At 38.5% G+C, this 23,973-nt stretch overlaps 1 protein-coding gene across 12 annotated transcripts in view; it reads left to right on the top strand.

Moving 5' to 3' along the window:
* LOC105199367 (maternal protein pumilio) overlaps positions 1–23,627 on the top strand; it is a 94,597-nt gene extending 70,970 nt beyond the window's left edge. For 6 of the 12 annotated variants that reach the window (XM_039455810.1, XM_039455808.1, XM_039455809.1 and 3 more), the window contains 10 exons: positions 6,150–6,536; positions 8,024–8,264; positions 9,456–9,620; positions 10,504–10,623; positions 11,242–11,313; positions 11,667–11,961; positions 12,413–12,653; positions 13,139–13,529; positions 13,796–13,964; positions 14,064–23,627. In XM_039455810.1, the coding sequence (XP_039311744.1) occupies positions 6,150–6,536; positions 8,024–8,264; positions 9,456–9,620; positions 10,504–10,623; positions 11,242–11,313; positions 11,667–11,961; positions 12,413–12,653; positions 13,139–13,529; positions 13,796–13,964; positions 14,064–14,391 (2,409 nt within the window). In that variant the 3' untranslated portion in view covers positions 14,392–23,627. The remainder of the gene's footprint in view (positions 1–6,149; positions 6,537–8,023; positions 8,265–9,455; positions 9,621–10,503; positions 10,624–11,241; positions 11,314–11,666; positions 11,962–12,412; positions 12,654–13,138; positions 13,530–13,795; positions 13,965–14,063) is intronic. The other 6 variants (XM_026137471.2, XM_026137470.2, XM_026137469.2 and 3 more) reach the window with 6 other exon arrangements.
* The last annotated feature ends 346 nt before the right edge of the window (positions 23,628–23,973 follow it).

Here is a 23,973-nt window from a genome sequence, read left to right as displayed (position 1 = left end):
AAACCGAATGACACGAATCGCGCGATGTATAGGTGGGTGCACATCGCTGTGGAGCGGAAAGCGGATCTCGTACGACGAACCGTGGACCTCTTTCTCTCCGCGGCACCCCGTATATTCCGTACACGCAGCCAGGTGAGCTAACGGTGCTCCGGAGCGGTGAAGTAACGGGCTCCGCCGCGGTTTGTCGTCGCTGTACTTTTATTTCACGCGGATACCCCAACTTCCACGAGAATGTATATCGCGCCTCATCCGTTTCTCATACGACCAAGGCAATTGTTCGCTTGCACGATATTATTCTTTTCTTTTCTTTTTTTTTTGTTTGTTTAAACCAGAACCGTTTAATCCCGTCACGTATTAGCGCGAGATTCGGTCACTCTCGGAGCTTGATAAAATTTTCAGAAAGATGATCTCTCGATTACTAAACAATTTATCAGCCGAATATGAAATAATTCATGATATTTTATTTAATAGATTACAATCGACGATTATAAATGCCTGTAATAATAATTCCGATTTTAGTTAATGGACTAAATTATACATGGTATACGTTAAATCTATATTTATTGGAGAATTTTTTTTCTGATAAAAGTAGTAGCTTAAAATGCATAAGAGATGGTTTGACATGGCGCGAACGAGATAAATCGTTCGCAGGCATTAAACTATTCTTCCGCGACACGCTCTCTCGTTCACATGCACACATGCGCCCGCCAGGCCGGAGTTTTCGGAATGAATGGCGATGAAACGTTTATGCATCTGCGAGCGGTAATATGCACGGCGAACTAGTCGGCAGAACTTTCCATAACGCTGAATTAGAATTGAATCCAGATTTCGTTGTATACGTTGCTCGTATCTTTTGCGTGCAAATTATTGATTTTCACGCGTTACCGTCGCGAGAGGTCTGCGTTCGTAAACGACGGAGAATGCAATTCAAATCGAGAGAATCATGAATTTGTTCGGGGAAAAAATAAACGTTCGACGAAAGGATATACGTCGTCTCTCCGTTCATTGATTCACATTGTGAATTCTTTTATTATTGCTTCATGTGCCGATGTGACGAACAGATTTTTCGCAATTAAAAAAAAAAAAAATAGAAATAGCTCGCTTTACATCTGAATATTTTTTGCCGAATGGAATTTTTCTCGGAGTTTTGGTTTTTTTTCTTTTTTTTTTTCATCAAAATCTTGTTGCAGTCTCTACTGCTAGTGGAACATCCACGTTATTATTACTAATTTTCGTGATTATAACAATGCGACGCGATAAGACGCGGTGACGGATGCCCGTACTCGGATGCGAGATTAGTAACAATACCTGAAGTGGATGCACACACGGTGCTGATGACCTGATCTCCGAGTAGCTTTATTATATAGAGCGTAAATAAATCGAGCTTTCGAATAAAGCGTAGTTTATGCGATAAATATCTATTAGCGCGTTGAAGTGTTAGCGATATGTAACGTAAAAAAGAACATGCGAGTAGTAAATAACGTTAACACCTGACAGTCTTAACTAAAGAGACTTATTGCTTTTTATTGGGCAACCTATTTTCAAACCGCTTGTAAATCTGTATTTAAAGAGCAGTGGAGAACATGCATCGCGAAGGCAGACATGTCTCTTTTTAATTTAGAAATAAATTGCTCGCTATTTTTTTTTTTTTCTAATTTGTCTGCGATAACATTTTCTAGAATACGGTCACATCGGCAGTCAACAATAAACGATCGTCAGACGAATCGATAGCCGATTGGAATCGAAATGTTTGACATTCCCGGAGATTTGCACGCGTCGCGATAGAGATGAGCCAACGATAAATATTAAAACGCACCGGTTATGAAAGGCAAACGAGCAGAGGCGCGCAGAGAGAAGGGAAGGTCGTCGAACCTTCACTCTCAAACTCGTTTCCGCGGATGACTCGCGAGGAATTCAGCAACGGAATATCTCTTACCTAATCGTTCTTATATCACTCGTTACGCTACGTTTTTTTCGTAAGTCAATAATCAAAAGCCTTTCGCCCAACCTGCCGCGCCGACTCGCGGCCGACGCCTTCGCGAGAAAATCCGGCTTTTGTGTCACACGTGAATAGCATTACAATAATTGTTTGCACTTGTAATAAGCAGAGTCTCGTAAATAAAAAGATACAGAAGATATTTGACGATAAGATTAAAAGACTAATGGTTATAGGATTGAGAAACTAATAAAAGTTCATTCTGAAAAAGTTACTCCGAAAAGTTTCTCTCAGTTTCGAAGCCACTTAAAAACCTTTGTCTAGGTAGTATTTTTCAATCGACGAAAGAAAGTGCACGATTGTCCGCGTGACAATAAAAGAATCGCGGAAACGCGTCGACGCGTGCTGCTAGATATAAGCGATTCCTTGCGCTTGCTGTGAAGGAGAGTGCAAATAGTAATTAAACAAAGACAACAAGTAGGCTATCGCAGATCAGTGAAAGTCTATCCGGATACTGATGAGTGCAGGAGAAAAGTCGACACTCTATTCATTATTGCGGAACAATGATACCTCGATAAGAAAAAATTTATATATATATATATATATATATATATATATATATAATGTATATTATGTATATTATGTACGTACATATCTTAACTGATTTCTTTCTGATTACATAATCGGCTACGCTCTTTAATTCTTTCGCTTAGAAAGTCCTTTGTGGCAGCTTTTCTATTAAAATTAATGATGTACACTTTCCATGTGTTGTTACTCGATAAAGGTTTTACAATGAACGTGTTAGTCCTTCTACATATGTTTCTAGCTATTATTGTCTTACATTATTCCGATAATGACAAACGCAAAATCCAATGTAATTTTCATACAGAAGTTGAGAGCCAATTTTTTTATTTTTTAATTTTAATAAAATTCTATCTAACGTTCACTTTTATTGTCAACAATGTGAATTTATTGTTTTTTTTTTCATTAGTTTTGTGATAATCATGGTATGTGCGATATCTTGAATTTTAAATGATCTTATATAGCATTAGCATTGACAATTGAAATTTGTTCAGTTTAACCACTTCCTGTTTTTATACACTTCTCTGAAGGTATTCGATGAGAATTTATTCTGGGCGATAAGAAAACATTTACATATCTTCGACTCTTGAAAGTCCCGAGTGAATTTTCGTAACACGTCGCATAAGTCTAATTAGAAATACGGCGATCCGTTCATTCCCGTTGAAGTGTCTGGAAAAGCGCGACGATAATCGCGGCGGGTATTTTTAACTGCTAGAAAATCAGACTCCGTATCGTCGACCGACGATTCGCAAGCCGCCGGCGAAAGCCTTACATATTCAACAATGACTCACATTTCCAGGATTGTTACTCACCCCTTTCTTATCCACGACACTGTACCGCGCCATTGTTTGCCTTCCCATTCGAGATTGACTGTCTCTCCCTGATATGACGTGCTTCACCCAATTTCTTTCCTTCTTTTTTTCCTCTTCTTTTTGACACTGCCATTTTTACGCGAAATCACAGCAATTTTCATTTAGACGTTTGTTTCGGTCCTTTCATTCTCGAGAGTGGTGATTGCTGTAATGATTCTTACGAGACTAATTTGAGGTCTCCCTTCAAGCTGAACGATCCCGCGCGATATTTTTGGCCTCAAAGACACCAAGTGATACGCCAATAAAAATAAATAACTCGATAAAACTTGAATTTCAATCGGCTCCAATTTCTACCATGCTCATCGATAAGTCTCAACAAATTAATTGTAATTGTTTTAATTAAATATGCGCTACGATGCGGAGAAGAAATAACGATCTAGTTGTTCCGAGTTAACTGTTCGGTCGATGATAAGATAATGATTTTATTAAACAAATAGAGGTGAGATAACAGACTCGCTTCGGGATGGGATATACTATTAGCGTTTTAATGAGACCGTTCTCGCCGGCGCGCGGCGTCGTGTACCAGTTCGAGTCTCGATCAATGACGAGGCCTCTTTGATTAACGGTTCAGCATACTCGGGGAAAAAAAATCTTTCGAACACGATATCTGACCTTAATGAGTCTCTCGCATCTCACACGTGCACACCTTGCCATGTAATGTTAGCTGTTATATTACTTTTTCCTTCGGGATAGAATTTTTGCTGCTGTGTTAAAATGCAAAACGTAAAAATGTAAAACCGATAGATAAGAAGAGGATAAACGGCCGTGCTATTTACGATTTAGTCTTTTTAGTCTTTTTTTTTTTGTTTTTATTAGTCCTCTTGGTTGGGTACAAATAGAAATATTCCGTCGAAAATGAATAAATAAATTATATAAATTAGACGCGCTTAGCTATAATTATGAAGTAACGTAGCTATTGCTTCGTTTTGTAAACGTGTAATTTAATTTTAGATTGACATGACACGTTATAAATTAAGAAACTCGATCGATACACAATTATCAATACGCGAATAGAAAGTAGAGTTCTCTCACATAAGGAGCAACGGTCAGGTGTATCTGTGGCCTTGACTCAAGCCCGAGCCGTTTCCGGAAGAGGTTAATACCCGAAACGCATCGTTGCCTCCTAGGGCCGGAGCGTGTCGTGAATGGTTTTAAGTTTTCCACGCTTCGTGCAAGAAATCAGCCGTTCGGTCGATGTTCCTATTTATTTCCGAGCTCTCGTAACTTTGAAGGTCGAAGGAACTCGGACTCGGATAATGTTATTAAATTTATCGATCGCCCAGTAAACACAAGCTCCGTAACTCATATTGTAATATGTCGTGGGTAACCGATAGCATCGAGAGAGAAAAAAAAGTACATCCGCCAATCATACCCATTAGTCTAATAGTCTCGGCTATATTTGAGAAGCCGCGATATTTGAAATTTACCTTCATTCTCTTCGGCAGAAAGGATAAATTGAAAGATTTTATTCGCGCGGAAGAGATTTTAAAATGTCAGGTTTTTAAGTCACGAATGCTTGCGTCTATTTTGATCGGAGAAACAAATAAATAAGAGGAGAGCCTCATATATATATTTTTTTTAATAGGCGTGTTCGTCGGACGAGAATGGAATTATCTCTCTTTGCGTTGTACTTCTGACGTTTCTGTCGTATGTAACTTCGTCGCTGTTTCCACATCGCGTCGTGCCGAATCACGGCACGTTTGTCGGTCAATTAAAAAGTCCACGGTATGATCTCACCGGTCCGGGGAACGTAGAAGAAAAGGCGAACGCATGTCGGTGAACGTCCGCGGGGGGTCGTCGACCCACGCCGACCACCAACCGGAGGAGGAGGCGAAGGAGGACGAGGAGGAGGAGGAAGAGGAGGAGATGGTGGTCTCGGTCGTCTTCCTCGGCTTTAATGCCGAGTTGTCTTTTGCGCCGTTTCCAAGCGGCGGTACCGCCGGCCTTGATCCTCGTGCTGAAAACCCTGGTCCGTACGATTATCCCGGTAATACGATGCCGTCACCAAGCCTTGAAGCCGAATGGTCGCTGGCGCGATTTGCGCGTTATACGGTTCCTTCTTGATACACACGATGGTGCCCCAGTAGGACAGATCGATATTTTATCAGGTTGTCGGGGAAAAAACAAAGTTCTTGCATAGTTGTTTGCTTTTAATTTCATTTACGTATCGAGTTTTGATTAATTATTTTTTTATTTTTCTGTAATAGATGTGATAACTTTGAAGATATGAGAGACGTGCGAAAGCGAGTATGAGAGGAATAATAGTAAAGGAAAATATCGTTACGTGTATTGTACATGTGACGTTTTCATGCTGATGTCTTGAATAATAAGTTGTTTTGCCTTTAGAATATCTGATGAAATATTCTTCTTTCGAGATAAAATTTCTATAAGATTTTTTTACTCCTAGGGTCACTGACGTGGATCGACGCTTCGAAACTCACATTTAAAGTTTAACAAATTAAGACTTTGTAAGCGACTATTAAAGGAAATTTCGATTTGTGAATTATTAATATTTTAGCAATCATTATTCTGACGGTCGCACACTGAGATATCCGCGAATAGCAAATCAAAGCATTGCACATTTAAATGTAATTTCTATCAGTCATGGGACTGTAAGTTTAAGTTGCTATTTTTGCTATGTTTAATATTAGTGTTCACTAATTTCATTGTAATCTTTTTGAAAAACGCTGGCGCTTATCAAAAGAAGAAACCTTTCATTGTGCATCATACTCATTTTTTTCTTTCTTTTCTTTTTTCAGCAACTGTTCCGCAGTCAGCCGCAAGGCGCGACGCCACAACAATTACAACTTCTGCAGCAGCAGCAGCAGCAGCAGCAGCAACAATACCTAGCCGCGTCCCAAGCGCAACAGCAGCAGCAGCAGCAACAACAACAGAACTTTCCTACGGCCCCATACACCGTTATCAGCGGCCAGGAGCCTTACGTAGGAGCGCTGATAGCCGGCGCACCACCCCCTGTAGTACCGCAGTACTATGGTGTCGCACCTTGGGTCTATCCGGCCGGATTGCTGCCGCAGGCACCTCCTCAGGCAACCGCGCCACCGCCACCCCGCCGACCGCTCACTCCCTCTTCGGCAGCGGCCGCGGCCGCCGCCGCGCAGGACACCGCCAACAATCTGGCACAAACGGTGAGCCAGCCGCTGGCAATAATCGTCAAAATCCGTAAAAAAAAAAAAAAAACGAACAGAAACAAATAACATTTTTCGCGAATCACGCGTTTGCAAATAAAAATAAAAGATGCCTCTTTGCTGTGGCTTGATTGCGAAGAGATATATTTTCGGGGAACATCAGTTCAATTTTTATTTCTTTATCTGTTTGAAAATTTAAAAAATGTGAAATTTACAGGGGAATTTTTAAAAGATTCTTTGTCAAGTTCGTGCTAAGATTCCCAGGGTTACGAAAGTACGTCATACGTGTTTCGAAATAATTCGAGCCGTGCATATCGCGATGATGCATAACCGTTAAATAAAGAGGCTAAATTTAGGTTTGACGGCGAGGTAAATAGAGAACTCACGAATTAGCGCGTACCGCGAATTAGACGTATTTCTAATTCTGTAGAAGCTATTTTCTCGCTCGCCCGTTCCACGAGTGGCCGATGATTGTTTTTTGCGCTTGACATAAGATGTGGAGCCGTTCGTTGTACCAATTAGAGATTGCCACATTGTCCCCTTAGATATTTTACTACTGCGACAAGTGGAGAAGAAGACAGGAGAGAAACTCATGGTACTGTGATGTTCGCGTCTTATAAAATTAGACGTTCAATTTGGAACGACTTGCGTCTATTGTATTTATGCGCAGCGATACGAATAAAAGCGCCAGAAACCTCGACGAGTTGCACAAAGTTAAATAGTTGAGCGTTTCGAATTATTACCTATTTTTTTAAACAAATTGAGCTTAAGGTAGTACACTCGTGACAATAGTCAGTTCGAAAGTTAAGTCCCATTACGCGTTTGGCGATATTTCCACTTCCACCAGTGAGAGGAAACTTTTGGTTGCGCCGCACGCGGAACAAAAATGAATACAGATAGAGGCAAACTAACGCAGCTCGATGCTTACTGGCCGCTCCCTTCAATCGTCTCCATGTGTGAAACAAAATCGAAAATTACGTTCCTTTCATGGCTCTTTTTCAAACTATATGGTAAAAAGTTGTAACATTTTTTCACAATATCAGTTTTATGTTCCTCCATCGCATGTTAGTTTTTTATTAACATGTTATTTCTAGTATACATACTACAAAAATAAACGCGACATTTTTATGAATTTTGTATAGGCGGCACGTGTAAGATACGCAGTTTTTAATTGCTTATATTTCAGTATTGAAACGATCAATCTCATTGTAATTGCACCAGCGTGTCAACGTCTTCTAGTAGTTTTAATTTTAAGAAATTTTTTTATTTTTAATTCACGAGTGTACTACCTTAAATGTCCGATCATAAAACGTTCTTTATTACTATTTTAACATTTATTACTATTTTTTTTTAGAAGAGTTACTTCAATTTCAGTCTCTTCAATTTTAATACTAACTGTCCCAAGTTCTATTATTAATCGACTTTTAATGACCGATTAATGATGTTTAGCACAGGTAACTAACGTAACGTAATTAATCTTTCCGTAGGTACAGGGTCAGTATCAGGTGATACCGGCTTACTACGATCAGAACGGGTCCATCGTCATGGGAGGCGTGCGCGGACTAAGTTCGGCGGCGACTCCCATGAGATTAGTCAGTCCTGCACCAGTTCTCGTGAACAGAGCTCCGTCTCAACCACCACCGGGTCCACCGGCACCACCACCGCCGAATCTATATTCTCAACCGACTCCGACATCGCACAGCAACGCTACACCCGGTGAATGCCTAGGTGAGTCTAACGGGAATCCGGTCTGCCGGTGCTATCATCGTCCTCTTTGTACACACACCTGTAAGAAGTCTTGTAAAGTCATGTTGTGTGTAACATCTTGTAAAGGTCTATCCCTCCCTCCCCTTTCCCTCGTCGTGTAATACGTGTGTAATGCATGACTGTGTGCTGCGAAACGAAATTATATGACAACCGTTCGATTATGATACTTAAACGTGTGCCATTATCGTTAACGTCCGACATCACCTTGCCATTCACGGTTGACTCGTCTGTTCCCTGTAAATACGCGTAAAACACGCACTATGTAACATTGCAACTAGAAGAAACGAGAGGATACCATGACAGATACTATTGACAACGCGATTCCGCGTGTCGCGGAAGAGATAAGGATGTGCGCGGCGATAGGGTGACAAAAAGAGCAATGCTTGTTAGTCCAACATTGCAAAAAGGACACCGAGCGTAGTATCAGAGAGAAGATAAATTTTACTAGATCGTCGCACATAAGAAACATCGTATCTCGGAGGATTAAATTTAGCGCGCGAATATAATATATATCTCCTGGTAGAGAGATTATTACATCATGATTTTCACAGAATTGCAAATGGAAATATTTTTGGAATTGTTTTTAGAGTTTTTGAATTCTCTAATAAATACGGAATAATTAAGAAATTTGTTTAATATTGCATTATAACTTAAAATTAGATAGAAAAAATAATATAAATAATACAAATAGTTAATTACATTAACATAATATCGCTGTACAAAGAATTCAACATCTGGAATATGATTATGAAAAAATGGATTTGTTTTATCTTTAATTCTTTCTGCTCTTTTTCTAACTTTCTATATTTGATCGATACTGTTTTATTATAAAATTATATAAAATTATACTACATTACGTTCAATTAAAGATATGAATAATACAACTAACTGCTTGCGATTGCACATATCTTTCCTCGGAAATCGTCTACGATATTATCGCGATCTTGGAGCAGAATCGACGTTTCGCACGCAACGGCCCGAAATTCAACCTCTTCCGGGCTTTCTTATACGACGCCCATGTTTCGCGAACACGCGATTGCGATACGTAGACCGCTAGGCTTCTCCATAGACGGTGTAAGGCTCGGTAACATACGCTAATCAACACTTACGACGACTAAGAGAGCGCGTGTGGGTTGCGGGCTTTTGGTGCAGGTCTGGCGGCGTGCAGCGCAGCGGCAGTGGTCGCGCAAGCCCAGGCAGTTGCGGTGCAACAGGCGCAACAGCAAGGTTCGGGACTTGCCGCTGGTTTAGCGGCCCTAGGATACGGCGGCTCCCCGCTCGGGGCATTGGGCTCGCCTGCCCAACTACCGAACACAGGTATATCACTCGCGATTGTGATCCTCCTCTTCCCTCATCCACGGGCACCTTTTGCTCTCGGTGAAATCTATTCTCCAGGAAAACAGCGCTTCCTCGGTTCTTTGAACGCGCCCGCGGATTTCTTTTCAGGCGAATATAATCCCAATTTTGTATCTGTATTCTTAAAAACCAGACACTACAAGAGCCTTCCGTAAAATTCATAACATGTACATATATATATATGTGTGTGTATAATCCCCGGTTTTTAAGGATGTGGATTGGAAATGAGCTTCTCAATTTTTGAAGTTATCTTGTACATATAACCGACATAACAGCGATAACTTCGAAAGTGTCAAGGGAATGTAAAATAAGTATGCTCCCATATGTGAAAAACCTGTACATTAACTGATCAAGTTAAATGAAAGAATTTGGAAGAACGCATTACTATATACGTTGTAATTGTTTATCAGTAGTTGCATAATGTGGTAAAAAGATATCGGTCAATTCTGTGTAAAAATATTGTATAGAATACTGTATGTGTATTTTATCTTGTTATGGAAAAAGAAACATGTTGAAATATAAAGCCTATCAACTCGAGTGCTTTTTTCCTGGGACTAGAAAAATTCCTTTTGGCTCTCTATATTGGTGGTGTGTACGGATTTTCATGTACAAAAGAGTAAAGAATAACGTAAGGTGTTTGCATGCTTCATACAACCTAATTGATTTGTATTTTCATGTTGAATATAGCCAATTCTCTTTCAGCGACGTGCCTTTTTCAGTAGAGCGTTTGTGCCGATTTGTTTATTATTCGTAATCTGTTCGATATCGTCACGTCTCTTGTATGCTCGATACCGGTTGCTCTCGAGCCCCGTGTTAAGATGACCGGTGTACGTCTTGTGTGCAGGTTTAGGCCTCGGTGCGTCTTCAACCGGCAGACGAGATTCCTTTGATAGAAATACTTCAGCCTTCAGTCCAAGCTTGGAATATAGCCGGGCGAAGTGGCCTCAGAGTTACGGCGCCCTCGGTAAGAACCGTTTTGCTGTGTGTGAAATATATTCTGATATACGGGGTGTAAGATGTCTGGAACAGTACGTTTGAATGTTCTTGTTGCGCGGAAAACATACGGAGAGACACGAATGATGATAAAAATTGAGACGAGAGTTATCCTCATCTTATCGATTTTTTCTTATCATCTCCTTTCGCCGTATGTTCACGCGCAATGATGTTACTCTTGAGGATTCGAGTGTACCGTTTCAGACGCCTGTACACGACGGTTGTGAGGCATCTCGGAATCGCCATAGACGCTCGATTATCTATGTTGTACATTGTGTCTTAATAATGTAATCCATTTGTACACGTGCTTTTGTATACATAACTCAGCTATGATAACAACACTACCCTTCTCTCTAAACTTGACCCCGACATATAAATTATGTTGCGTCCTGATGCTTGAAAAACATCTTAATTGGGAGTAAAAATGACTGGTTTAGAGAGCGATCAGTGTACGCCATTGTAATCTGTAGCGATTTTAACACATCACGGGAATTAGACTTAGCCACTATACAGTGTACATTGCTTCTGTACAAAAATTGTACAGCGCATCATTCACGATCAGTGAGATAAGAAATACTATTTTCTCTAGATACAGGTACCTGGGACAGAGTGTATTTAGCTACAAATGCAGGTACTTCCTGCAAAGAGTATACAGACACAGGTACAGATATACAGATCGAGCATAATTAAATACGAGTGCTTAGATCCTTATTCTTTACGTAATGTCAGAAAATTTTGTCGATTTTTCTTTAATGAATATGCCCATGAATCAGTAGCATTTTGAGTAATCAATGACGAAAGACTTATTGGAAGAAACTTATTGAATTTTTTAGTAGTCATAATGATCAATCTTGTTCAACTTAATTTAAAATAAATATTATTGCAAAATTTATTTATAAAGATATGTAATATTTGAAACTGATATTCGCTGCAAATGACGATGATCTTGAAAGAAGAATCGACTCCAAATTGATCAAAGAATCATGTCATTAAGCGCTTTGATTTGTTATGCAGGTACAGTCACCGCGTCACCGAGTCCTCTAGGCTTGTCATTAACACCGCCGCCATCTTTAGGGGGATCCCTGGGTGGTCTTGTCGGTGGAGCCAGTCGAGTGTCAGCAGCCCCCGGTGCCGAAGCCAAGTTCCGCGCCAGCGCGGTACCCACTCTAACAGCCAATGGAGTGTTTGGCTCTAGTAGCTCTCTGTTTCCTAATCTCGTAGGCAAACCTGGCCGTGGAGGTGCCGCTAATATCAGCGACAAAAATTCCGGAGGACGATCTCGCTTACTGGAAGATTTCCGAAATAATCGGTAAAATTAGATGGAATCCCTTACGGGTTTACCATTTAGATTATGACGTCGGCAATGTAAAATTATACAATTTTTTTGCACTATTGTATTAAGATAAATTAATTTTTTTAAGTGTTATTATTAGTGAATGAAATGTATTTCAGACCTTGTCACAAAACCAAGTTCTTCTTTATTATCTTGTTTAATGAAGTTTATTTTATTCGTGTTCTCTGAAAATAGACTTATAGTTGATTAAATGTATTAATTTTAAGAAAATAAAGCAAAAAAATTCTTAATGCACTTTAAATTTTAGCGAGTATAAATGATGACATGCGAAAAAAATATGATTCAATGTGTATATTGCGAGAAAATTATGTATGATTTCTCTATTCCGACATCGTAATCAATAGCTTTATTCCAGCACGAGTTGAACAATACGCTAATAAAGTATACTGTGTTCTTTTCTTCTCAGTTTTCCGAGTCTTCAGTTGCGCGATTTGGCTAATCATATAGTCGAGTTCAGTCAAGATCAGCATGGTTCGCGATTCATTCAACAGAAATTAGAACGCGCCTCGGCCAGTGAGAAACAGCTAGTGTTCCAAGAGATCCTCTCCTCCGCATATTCCCTCATGACAGATGTCTTTGGAAATTACGTCATTCAGAAGTTTTTCGAATACGGTACACAGGAACAAAAATCGACGCTCGCCCAAAAGGTAAATTCCAGTTATATTGAAAATATATTTCATCCAGAAGAGAAATTCGAAACTAACTTTCTTTAATCTAATTCTTGATAGTTCTTGATATTGAATCTCAAGCCATATGTCGAAACATGATGCTTTGATAGATAGAAGGATTTTTATATCTTTGATTTTATATTGTTTTTTTAAATCTTCATCAATAGTCTTCATTTTTTTATTGTTATATCTGCAGAACATTTTTTTTATAATTTCTATATATGTTCTCAGATGCTTAATCTTAGATTATCAATAGATACTTATTGTTATTCTATTATTACTACTACTTTTAATCATGACTTTTACCATATTAAATATGACGAAAAACTTTGCGTGTCATCTGATTTAACATGATTATACACGAAATAATCTGATAATTTATCATGTCATTTATTTATTGCATTAAAGACTTTTTTAATTTAATGAATGTTCCATCGTTTTATTATTTGTTTAATTTATACTAGGTTCGTGGACACGTCCTACCGCTCGCACTGCAGATGTATGGCTGCAGAGTCATACAGAAGGCACTTGAGTCGATTGGACCAGAACAGCAACAGGAAATCGTGCGAGAACTCGATGGACATGTGTTGAAGTGCGTTAAGGATCAAAATGGCAATCACGTTGTGCAGAAATGCATCGAGTGCGTTGAACCGCGAGCATTGCAGTTCGTGATAGGAGCTTTTACAGGACAGGTGTATTCTCTTAGTACTCATCCGTATGGTTGTCGAGTAATCCAACGTATTCTCGAGCATTGTACTCCAGAACAAACTCAAGGAATTCTGCAAGAATTGCACGCTGCCACTGACCAACTAATTCAGGATCAATATGGCAATTACGTCATTCAACATGTGCTTGGTAAATCTCATTTCTTTCATACCAATACGATTATTGAGAGTTAAGTTGTTCAGAGATCTGAAGATCTTTCAGATGAAACCAATTCACAGGATTCGATTCGAATTGATCGTCTATTTTGATTTTATTTATTTCTTCTACGTGATCATTCTTGTATCAGTGTGTACTAATTCTTGTATTCGATTTGACCGCACAAATACGCTTGATTTGCACATCTTTAGTAAAAGCAAAGGTTAAAAAAATATGATATTTATTTATATTTTTTATAGAACATGGAAAACCAGAAGATAAAGCACAATTAATCAGCAGCGTTAGAGGCAAAGTACTCGCTCTTTCCCAGCATAAATTTGCGAGCAATGTCGTTGAAAAATGTGTGACTCATGCCACAAGACAGGAACGCGCTGTACTGATTGAAGAAGTTTGCGGCTTCAATGATAAGTGAGTACTTTTGTACTAGATGTATTGTTAGAAGATCCAAAACGGTTATTTTTGAAAATCTCACGTTTATTGTTTATTTCTTCCTTTTCTTTCTTGTAGTGCGCTAAACGTGATGATGAAGGATCAGTATGCCAATTACGTCGTTCAGAAGATGATTGATGTCGCGGAGCCGGCGCAGCGCAAGGTGCTAATGCATAAAATCCGGCCGCATTTGGGAAGTCTGCGCAAATACACTTATGGCAAGCACATTATCGTGAAATTAGAGAAATTCTTCATGAAGACCGCTTCGGCAATGGGAGTAGGAGCGACGCCTGCTGGTACATCGACGAGCAGCGGAGGCGGTGATCTTGGTCCGATTGGACCACCCGCGTCGGCCGCATCTGGCTCGGTCTCAACATCGAGTCAGCAGTCAACGCAGGTTTTATAAACGCGCGTGCACGCGCGGATTATCTTCCACCGCGGAAAATAAAATGAGATCCGTAAAGGAAGAGGCAAGAAAAACTGCAATGTCCGCACGTCGCATTAAGAGAGTACTACTACCCTATTTTTACCTTAGCGAGATCTGTTCTATCGATGGAAATGACGAATTTCAACGAATTTTCCTACGTTTATTTCTTTTCTCGTTTTGCCCCGTGTCCTTTGAAAGCAAGAGAAAAAGAGGCGGAAAAAACTTCTCGGACAATTGTTTCTCGTAAGAAATTTGCTATAATGTAACAATTTTTCTTATTTTTGCAATCGTGAAGTCGACGATATTTGTATAGTAAAATCAGCTTCTTCGGGACCCGGGCAACGCGAAATCACGTTATGGCGAAGTCTGTTCTGACGAGAGACCTACGAAAAAGCAGTCCGTAGAAACGAGGATAGATACGTTGTAGCGCATTTTTCTATCGTTTTGCAATACGTACCCCGTACGTGGGGAAGTGTCACGTGCGTAGATATTTGCATTACCAAGTATATCGAGCATACCGAAGTAGAAAATTGCACTATGATTTCCGGTTTGCAAACCATGTTTCTCACGATCGGCTCGACAAGTTTCAGGTACGTTTCATGACCAATCGGCGCACTCTAAACTGAGCCATTGGCTGGTTTTGTGCCGCATAAAAATGCATTAGATTTCGTACAGATCCGAAAAGAGAGGATCGTTCGATTATTGAATTATCGTGCAGAGCAGTTACGCTGGATTTATTAGATGCGTTATGTCCCCTCGATTTCAGCACGAAAGAGAAAGATGTAAGAGCTCTATCCTCTGATAAGAGTGAATAAAATGGAGCATTATGGATATGCAAAACGCGCAGTTCGTCGAGTTTTACACTCTGCGAGAAGGTTAACAATAAATTTCTACGAGGGCGACGCGATAAAATCACGGACAGTTTTAGAGACAGTTAGGTCTTAGTGCTGCATGCATTTATATCGAATTGTACGAGGGTTGTAACACATTACACGTACATACATGTACACATACATACACCCACACACACACACACACACACAGACAACACACCGCGCGTAATGTGTGACGTTCCCGATCCCGCGTATACCGCGCCGCTTTCTCTCTTTTACACGCAATCGCTGCTTTAGTATTATTTTTAAACGCGCGGTATGCGCTCGATCGACGAGTCAGCAGACGAGCAGAGAATAAGATTAAAACTTGAGAAGTAGAAATTTTAGGAGTTATAGATATGTTGTTTAAATGTAGCATAGCGTTTGACATGGGAATGAAAAATCAGGCATTGACTCCTGGACCTGGACCTGGACCTGGACCTCTGACCTGACTATCGATCTGTCCCCCTAAGACTACTTGGAACGTTCACACAAAGAGCGATTACTTTGTTAATCGATTTTTTTTCTTTTGTCTTTATTTTTTTTAACGTCGAGATAATCATCTTTGAGAGTTTCTAAATGAAGAAAAAAAAGTTGAGTTTTTATTTTTCTTGTTCGCATTGATTTTCTATGATTTTCTATGATTATTGTGACACACACAGAGGGAAGTGAAGACAGATACGAAAAGCGGGCAAAGTGAGACAACAAGATAAGCTGTTCACGCTACCGTGTTCTCCTTTGTTAATTTTTCACGTTTGTAGCTTCCGAAGTCTGAGGAAGCACGTCTTTTCCTCCACTCTCTTTCTCCCTCTCTTTCTCAATTTCCCACTATCCCGTATCTCTTATTCCCCTCGAGCCCTCTTGAGATCCTCGAATTTTGTAAATTGTGATATAAATAAATAACAAATGTGTATAGGTACGAAATATCCGAAATACGCGAGGACCGATAAATTCAGTGAATATTTTATTTCTCACGGGAACATTTCCCCTTATTTTTGACGGAGTCTGTGAATATTATGTATTATATAATAATTACTAATTATATTAAATTTATGATTTACGTTCTAAACGCTGCTGTCCCAACCATAGCTACGCTCTCCCTCCCTTACCCCTCTAACCGAACTCATCCAAGATTTCACATTTTTCCGAAGTATCCAATTGTAAGATATAAACATATTTCATGAAGTTGCATTAGGCAAAAAGAAATTTATATATATACATATATATATATATATATAGAGATAACCCTCCCTGGCTCCTCCCCTTAATAATTTGCAGCTATCATTCTTGGAACGTAAAAGCCGAAGACCATTGTACATTGTATAAATGATATAAACGCGTTCTCGAGAAACAAAAATATCAGGAGATCGTGCACAACACATGTGTATCTATAATCCGTTCGCGCCATTTTCTCTTCATTATCTATCTTCGGGTATACATAATATACATTCGACATACACTATACTTTGAACATTTCAATTGTATTATAGAGGACAAAGAGCGCACACTCAGCCATTTTCATTGGGATCGCGCGTTTAAATGTCAATGTAAGAACCCCTTTCATCACGAACACATTTTTATACATAACTCTGTTTCATTCGATTATTAGTCGCCCTCCCATGTACAATGTATGATATATTTTGTTTCAAGGTAGATGTTAAATATGTAGAAATCGAAGAGCAAAAAAAAAGAATGAAAGAACTCGCCAGTAAACTTAGATTAAATGCCCCCCGCACGACTCTGTACAAAAAAGAAAAAGCAAAGAAGAGGGAAGAACGTAGCAGCTTTCTTTGTAAGATATTGTAAATAACGATTTATTAACGAAATTGACAAATTCTTAAGTACCTCTCTTCTCTCCCCCTCTCTTTCTGTCCCTCGCTGTCTCTTTCTCTCTCTCTTTCTCTTTCTCTTTGTTCAAAGCAAAGAATTACCAAATCGCCGTTAAGGGGGTGGGTGACGGACGGACACGCGACGAAAGTAAACGCGGTATTTCGCCGTTCGATGCCGCTTACGATGCGTAAATTCCGCTTAACTTTCGCTCTTTCCTCGCAGCGAGTGACCCTTCCGAAAATCGCTGAGGCTGCACGTTCGCTCCATGTACCATCCATGTTTACATGTACACACATACACATACGCAATTGACACGCCACAAAGAGGCGAAAAGTACGGTTGATAGACCTCTCGTGAACATAGAAAGACATTCCAACCGCCACCTCATCTTCAGTCGACAGGACGCCGGACCTGTAAAAACCGCTTTAAAAAAAAAGAAGATAAAACGAATAACGTAAACGCGAGAGACGTGTAAAACGTGCTTGTAATGTTTAAGAAAACCGAGGAAAAAAAATAGTTCCTTCATTCGTAACGATAAATCGCAATCACGCGTTCATCTGTAAATTTAAAAGGGAAGAAAAAAATCCCGCGTTTCTCATCTGTAATAGAATCATCCCATCGATCATACACGTACACATCTGACGAAATCGCGTGCAAAGAAAGCGAGGTACCTAAATTAAGCGAGAAAAAAAACATTGCGAAAAAGGAAAAACGGCACGAAGCGTAAGTCGAACGCAAAATATCTCATGTCTTATCAGCTAGCGTAAGATTTATCAATTTACCTATCGTATTTTTATTACTCTTATATTATTACGTATTGTATTATTATTACTATTATTACTATGCTATTGGATATTATTTGATTAACGGTCCCCCTTTCTTTCCCTATTTGATTATTCATTTCCGCTATTACTAATCGCGCTAGACACATGTAAATATATGTATATGCATATGTCAAACCCGCATGTTTATACATATATATACGTATGTTGCACACACGCATATATACATATTACATATACATATACGCATGTATAAGCTCGGCACACATAACACGTTTATAAATATAGTATAACATGTTCCAAGTACACTTATCATTAATCTTACCGATTGTCACATTTCTCCTATTTCTCTCTTTCTCTCTCTTTCTCTCCTTTTCTTCCCCATGAAATAAAATCTCTCGAGAATTTGGTATGAACGTTTAGGAATAGAAATCGCATTAACCTAGCAGTCTGTCATCATATACCTACTTAAGCCCCCTTGTAACAGATGAAAAAAAAGTAAAGAACTCTCTTCTTATCGATTTTTAATTATAAATAGTGTAAATTTTTTATATAGCGCAAAAAAAATGCGATACCGCTGATGAGACGCTGCCCGAATAAATGCGTTTATTGCGTGTAAAGAAATGGAGAGTGCGGAAAAAAAAGGAAATGAATGGTGACCGGTGAAATCACACGACTTTCATTCAATCTTTATCTTACTTTAGCTGTACATTCTTTCAGGAGCAAAATTTACGAATCACGTTGATCTAGACTAGTTTCATTTTCGAAGCATAATAAGCCTCGTGTAAATTTCATTTTTTTTTTTAATTTAACGAGCGTGTAAATTGACGATAACGTTCTTATATCATTTGTTGTTTTGACAGCAGTCTCGAACACCGTGATCTGTAAACTCTGATGTAATTTTTATTTGCGAAAGAGAAGCAAAGGGAGAAACACTTGACTAATTTATCCCGATGTTCTTGTATAAATTCTGGACCATCTTTGCTGCTCTTTTGATGTGATGGGATGCTATGATTTTTGCGAAATGGGAGCGTTTTATAGCGTCGCGCTCCGTAACGGCGCTTCTGTAAAAGCGAAAGTGCGCCTAAGCGAAAAAATAGAAACATTGTATTCGCGAAATATCATCGTATACAACGAACTTTCAAGTTCACCAACGAGAAAAATCGGTACAAAAAATGACTAAAAGTACAATTTTACGACTCGTTTTATATGAAATTTATTTTTTATCTCGTCAACCTTTAATTGAAAAATATGAAAGATGAATTTAAAGATATTTAAAGTTGTCGCACTTCCACATGTTGGAAAATATTCTGCGTTTTTTTATTCATCTGCATTTTCGACAATGCATACATGATATTCTGCTCTTTTTTAACAAAATATTGAATTCGTTGTATACATGATATGCGTAGAAAACTGCAGCATCTCCGTGATAAATTTATTATGCAAGATTTTCAAACATTTGTATTTCAGTCCTCTCTTTCCGTTTTGTTTCTTCTTTCTCCCCCGTCCTCTCTTTCTCACATCCTCTTTCTGTCCGCTTTCCTCCCTATTTTTTGAAAATCGATTTGCAAAACGACCGGAAGGTCCTTTCTCACCGGGACATTTAAAGCATTAAGATACAAGCAGATTAAGCAACCCTATAAATATTGATTTATACATATATATAAATATATGTATACATATATATATATCTGTATATGTATATCTAAGCCTTATCGGTATATGATATATATATGTAATAAGTACTATTTAAATATTGTAACAATTGTATATGATTTTAATACTACACGCTAATTGTATCATATATATATGAAGGATCTGCGACCTCCCACTTTGCAGACATATACAGACAAAACATGCAAGTACATGAACAGCAGGCACACTTACACAGGACACGTGCACACAGGGGCACATCGTATCCATGTACGCACATAACACCAAACACGCAACACGCATACATACGGTACCATACACGCGCATACTTGCGAAAGACGATTGTGCAATTTTAAGACAGTCGGGAAACAAGTCGACACGCGAATATTCTTCGATTGCCCATGTATTCACCTCACGCCCACCGGTTTCAACTGCCACGGCGCTGGTATATGAACAGTTGTTTGCTCGATCGGAAGGTCTTCGCGGGCCTTTCTCGAATATCGTCGGCCTTAAGGGAAAGTTCACTGGCACCCCAAGAATTCAACGACAAGCAGAAATTCTGTATTTCTCTCCGTGTATCTCACGTTTCTTCACTCGATGTGATTGTCATTTAATGATTTCTTTGTAAAATATACTTGTAAAGTTGTAATAAGGTAATTGGAATCGGAACTTTTTGTGTAAGTTCATTTGCACCTACAAGGGCGAATTTGCAAGAACCTTGGAACGGCCGCCTCGCCTCTCGCTTTGCAAATGAATAGTCCGTGCGGAGAGAACAGGTTGATGCCTCTGGATTTTCGCTTTAAGGCCGGCGGTACGTATAAACCGCAAAGAAAGATAAGCAAGCGAACATCAACGGGAATGGTGCGCCCTGATATTAAGACTGATGTACAGTAGCGCGCTATTCTCATCATTTTCATGGATCATGCTCCTCCACCGCTCTTCTCCTACGCAGAGACACCACTCGCCTCACACACTCGCGATAACACAAACACTACGGAATCGCAGGGCTAAACTAAGTATATATATATTTCGTATATATACCAAAAAAGAACATATATATTAAATATATATATAAATATCTCGTATATATTTGTCTGATATATGTCATATATGTAACGCGTAAAACTGTTCGTATCTATCACCGGCTCCTATAAGAGCGCAAACCGAAAGCGTAGGGTTGTCCCGCACGAAAAAAAAAAGCGAAATGCCACGAAAAAATTACCTTTAGGACCATTAAAAATACCGGAATTGTGGAATCCCGCGACGTTTAGATCCAATTCGCTTCGCGTAAAAATCTCTTCGATATCGGCGAAGGGTTCTTCGCCGAAAGGGACGCCTCGCTCGCGACTATATACGGGCCGGTGGTACTGTCTGAGATACACGATAGATACAGAGGGAAATAAAAGAAAAAATCAGCCGCAAGAGGTGTATTCCATGTTAGCAGATAATTAGATAAGTGGGACGGACAGACATACGGATTTAAAGAAAAAAAACGCAAGATCACATAACTTGTATATTAGTGTATAGAACGTAGAGACGATGAAATAGCCATTGAAGAAAAAAAAGGATCATTTTCGACAATGTTTTTTACAAACAGGCAGAACAGTGCAAATAGATTAAACAAGAGAAATAAAAAAAAGGAGAGAAAAATGTACCATTATAAAGCGAGGAAAGAAAGGAAGAAGGAACATGTGCGAGAGAGAGCGTTTTTTTTCGAGGCAATAGATGCGTTAAACAGGTGCGCGAACGAAGTTTTCGTTATTCCGCCACTTCACGAGTAAAGACGAGCTAATTACATAATACGATAGTCGTAAAGAAAAAAAGGAAAAAACAGCATAGATTTGTTTGATGCGATAGGACTCGACCACACTCCGCAAAAATTTCTTAAACGTTTTTCATCGAATTTGTTATTTAAAAATGACGCTAATGTTGATTTTTGTTCAAGAGATGTTCCTTTAATTTTTTCGTGATTTTTACGTTCTGCTCCTGTTTGATTTACACATTTATTTCGGAATTAAGTTGTCGACTATTTTAATTGTCACGATTTACGATGACAATGCAGCGTACAGAAACACTTGTCACGCCTTTATACAATTGTAATCTGTTTGTAATTATCTCGAGAATGTACATATAATTAAAAAGAAATGGAAAAAACGATTCTACGGTAGTACTGTGAATATCACATTTGAAATTACATTACCAGTGATTCAACTGATTTATAAATGTATTAACATTTTTAATTTAATGTTTATTAACATCAATTTTAATTTATTACTTACATGAATGTTTACTGTAAATAATGGCATCGCAATATTGAAAATTGCGAAAACTTTAAAAGAAAATTTTTCAATTTTTTGAGAACGTAATTGAGAAATTCAAACAAGCCTGGGAAAATCGCAAGATTTTGACAGGCAGGATTTCATTGTATGAAAGCGTGAATTTTATTCGGATGGATTTCTTCGAGATAAACCCGAATGGAAATTTATAATTTTAACTGTCGCTTTTAAGGTTTTATTTTTAAGAGCGTCAGCTTTTCGAGTCAACAATCAATCATTCAGCGTTACGTGAGTTTCGAAGAAAATTGATACAATCGATCTCGAAAATATTTTCACGTTGGCTTCCATCGCAATTTTAAGAGTTCTGCGTTCTTAATTTCCGCAAAAATCGGCCGCGATTCTACCACTCTGCACATTGTTGCAAACCATTGCTGTAAACCGATTTAGTTTGTTTTGTTTTACATTAATCTTAGACGTTTTATCTGTTTTGATCTTATCCTTTTTGTCGATTTCATTGTTTTCTGCGATAGTTTTCCCACGCGGAAGCGAACATCTCTCCGATTTTCTCTTTGATTTAATTTTTTTTTCTTTCTCTCTCTCGCCCTCTCCCTCTCTCAATTAAAAAGCCGCGACCATGTAACTGCATTTTATGCACACCTACACACGTACACACAAAACACTCATACACAGGACACTGAGGACATAGAGATCTATCGAGTTATTATCTTAGAATTGTCTCGGTAGCGGTCCGCCGCGCATTGAAATAATGAAGTAAATGAAGTTATAAATAATCAATTAAGGAAAGTTATACATATACTTGAGTATAGCGATAAATAATATTTGTTCTCGTACTGCAAACGGCTACGTATTACGACTAAGTAGATGCAGTGATTATTGTATTAATTAATCGTTTACAAATAATTACACACATGTATTGCTTTTCGTCTTGCTTGAGTTTGTCTCTTTTTTTTTGTACGCAGCGGAAAATATCTATCTACTTTTAGATCTTATTTATTGTCATCTCTCTCTCTCCGCCACATTTTATAGATTTAATACAAATTGCACGTAGGGCGATCTACATTGTTAGCGGGAGGTCGAGGACGTAGTCGATTTTGCGCGTCGTGCGCGCACGTACGTGAATTTTCATATTTTTCCCTCTCGATATATTGGGCGTACACATACGTATATATAGATGCGAAAATGTAATTCCGAATTTTACGGAAATTTCTCTGGGGATCCACCTCCTTGCGATCGACTTATACGATGCAGAGAGCCATGCTGGTAGTTTGTGTTGAGACTAAATAGCATTTTTCACTCATTAAGTAGGCATATCCACACACACATACACATTTACACCTCCGCACATACACACTCACACGTTCACACACCGTGGTACACGCCGAGAGAAAAAGGAAAGGAAAACACATGACACTTTCTAGACACACATTTAACGAGACAAAAAAGTGGATAATGGATTAACGGTATTCTAAATGTAACATGTATATGATGGCTGTACAAATGTAACATTTTTTTCCATTATGTATGATGATAATAATGATAATGGTGAAAAAAGGGAAGATTTGATGCAAAAAGAATATGTAATTGAATAAAAAAAAAAAGGAAAAAAACCGTGTGTGCGCGTCGATTGATGTGAACGCCGACATCTCGAAAGCGATACGGTCAATCCGTCGGCGCACCCGCGCGAGTGATTTACCAATAAAACTATTATTACTTTTAATTATTATGAAATACCATTTCTGTAATAACATTATGATATAAAACCATACATTGAATGGCAAAAATATATGTTTTACTTCTATTTCCCATTATGTCAAATTGATATCATTTGATATGTGAGTATAATCTGTACATGCATGTATACAAGTGCTCAGCAACACTTTGCGAGAGAAAATTCAAAGAGTGATTCTAGATTCTAGATGATAAGATCAAAATTAAAATTAATAAAATTGCGATTAAAGCTTTGTTTTAATTATAAATATTTAAACATTCATAGAAAGTGTTTAAAGCACATAAATATTTAGACATAATTAAAAAACAAAGCACGCAAAAAATTTTTATTCTTGATTTTATTGATTCTAAACATTTAAGCAAAGTAATATTTCTTAATATTTAAAACATTTTTTGCAA

The sequence above is a fragment of the Solenopsis invicta genome, chromosome 12, assembly GCF_016802725.1.
Source record: "Solenopsis invicta isolate M01_SB chromosome 12, UNIL_Sinv_3.0, whole genome shotgun sequence".
NCBI lineage: Eukaryota > Metazoa > Arthropoda > Insecta > Hymenoptera > Formicidae > Solenopsis > Solenopsis invicta.
The sequence above is the reverse complement of the archived record's forward strand: the minus strand, read 5'-3'. Positions and strand labels throughout refer to the sequence as shown.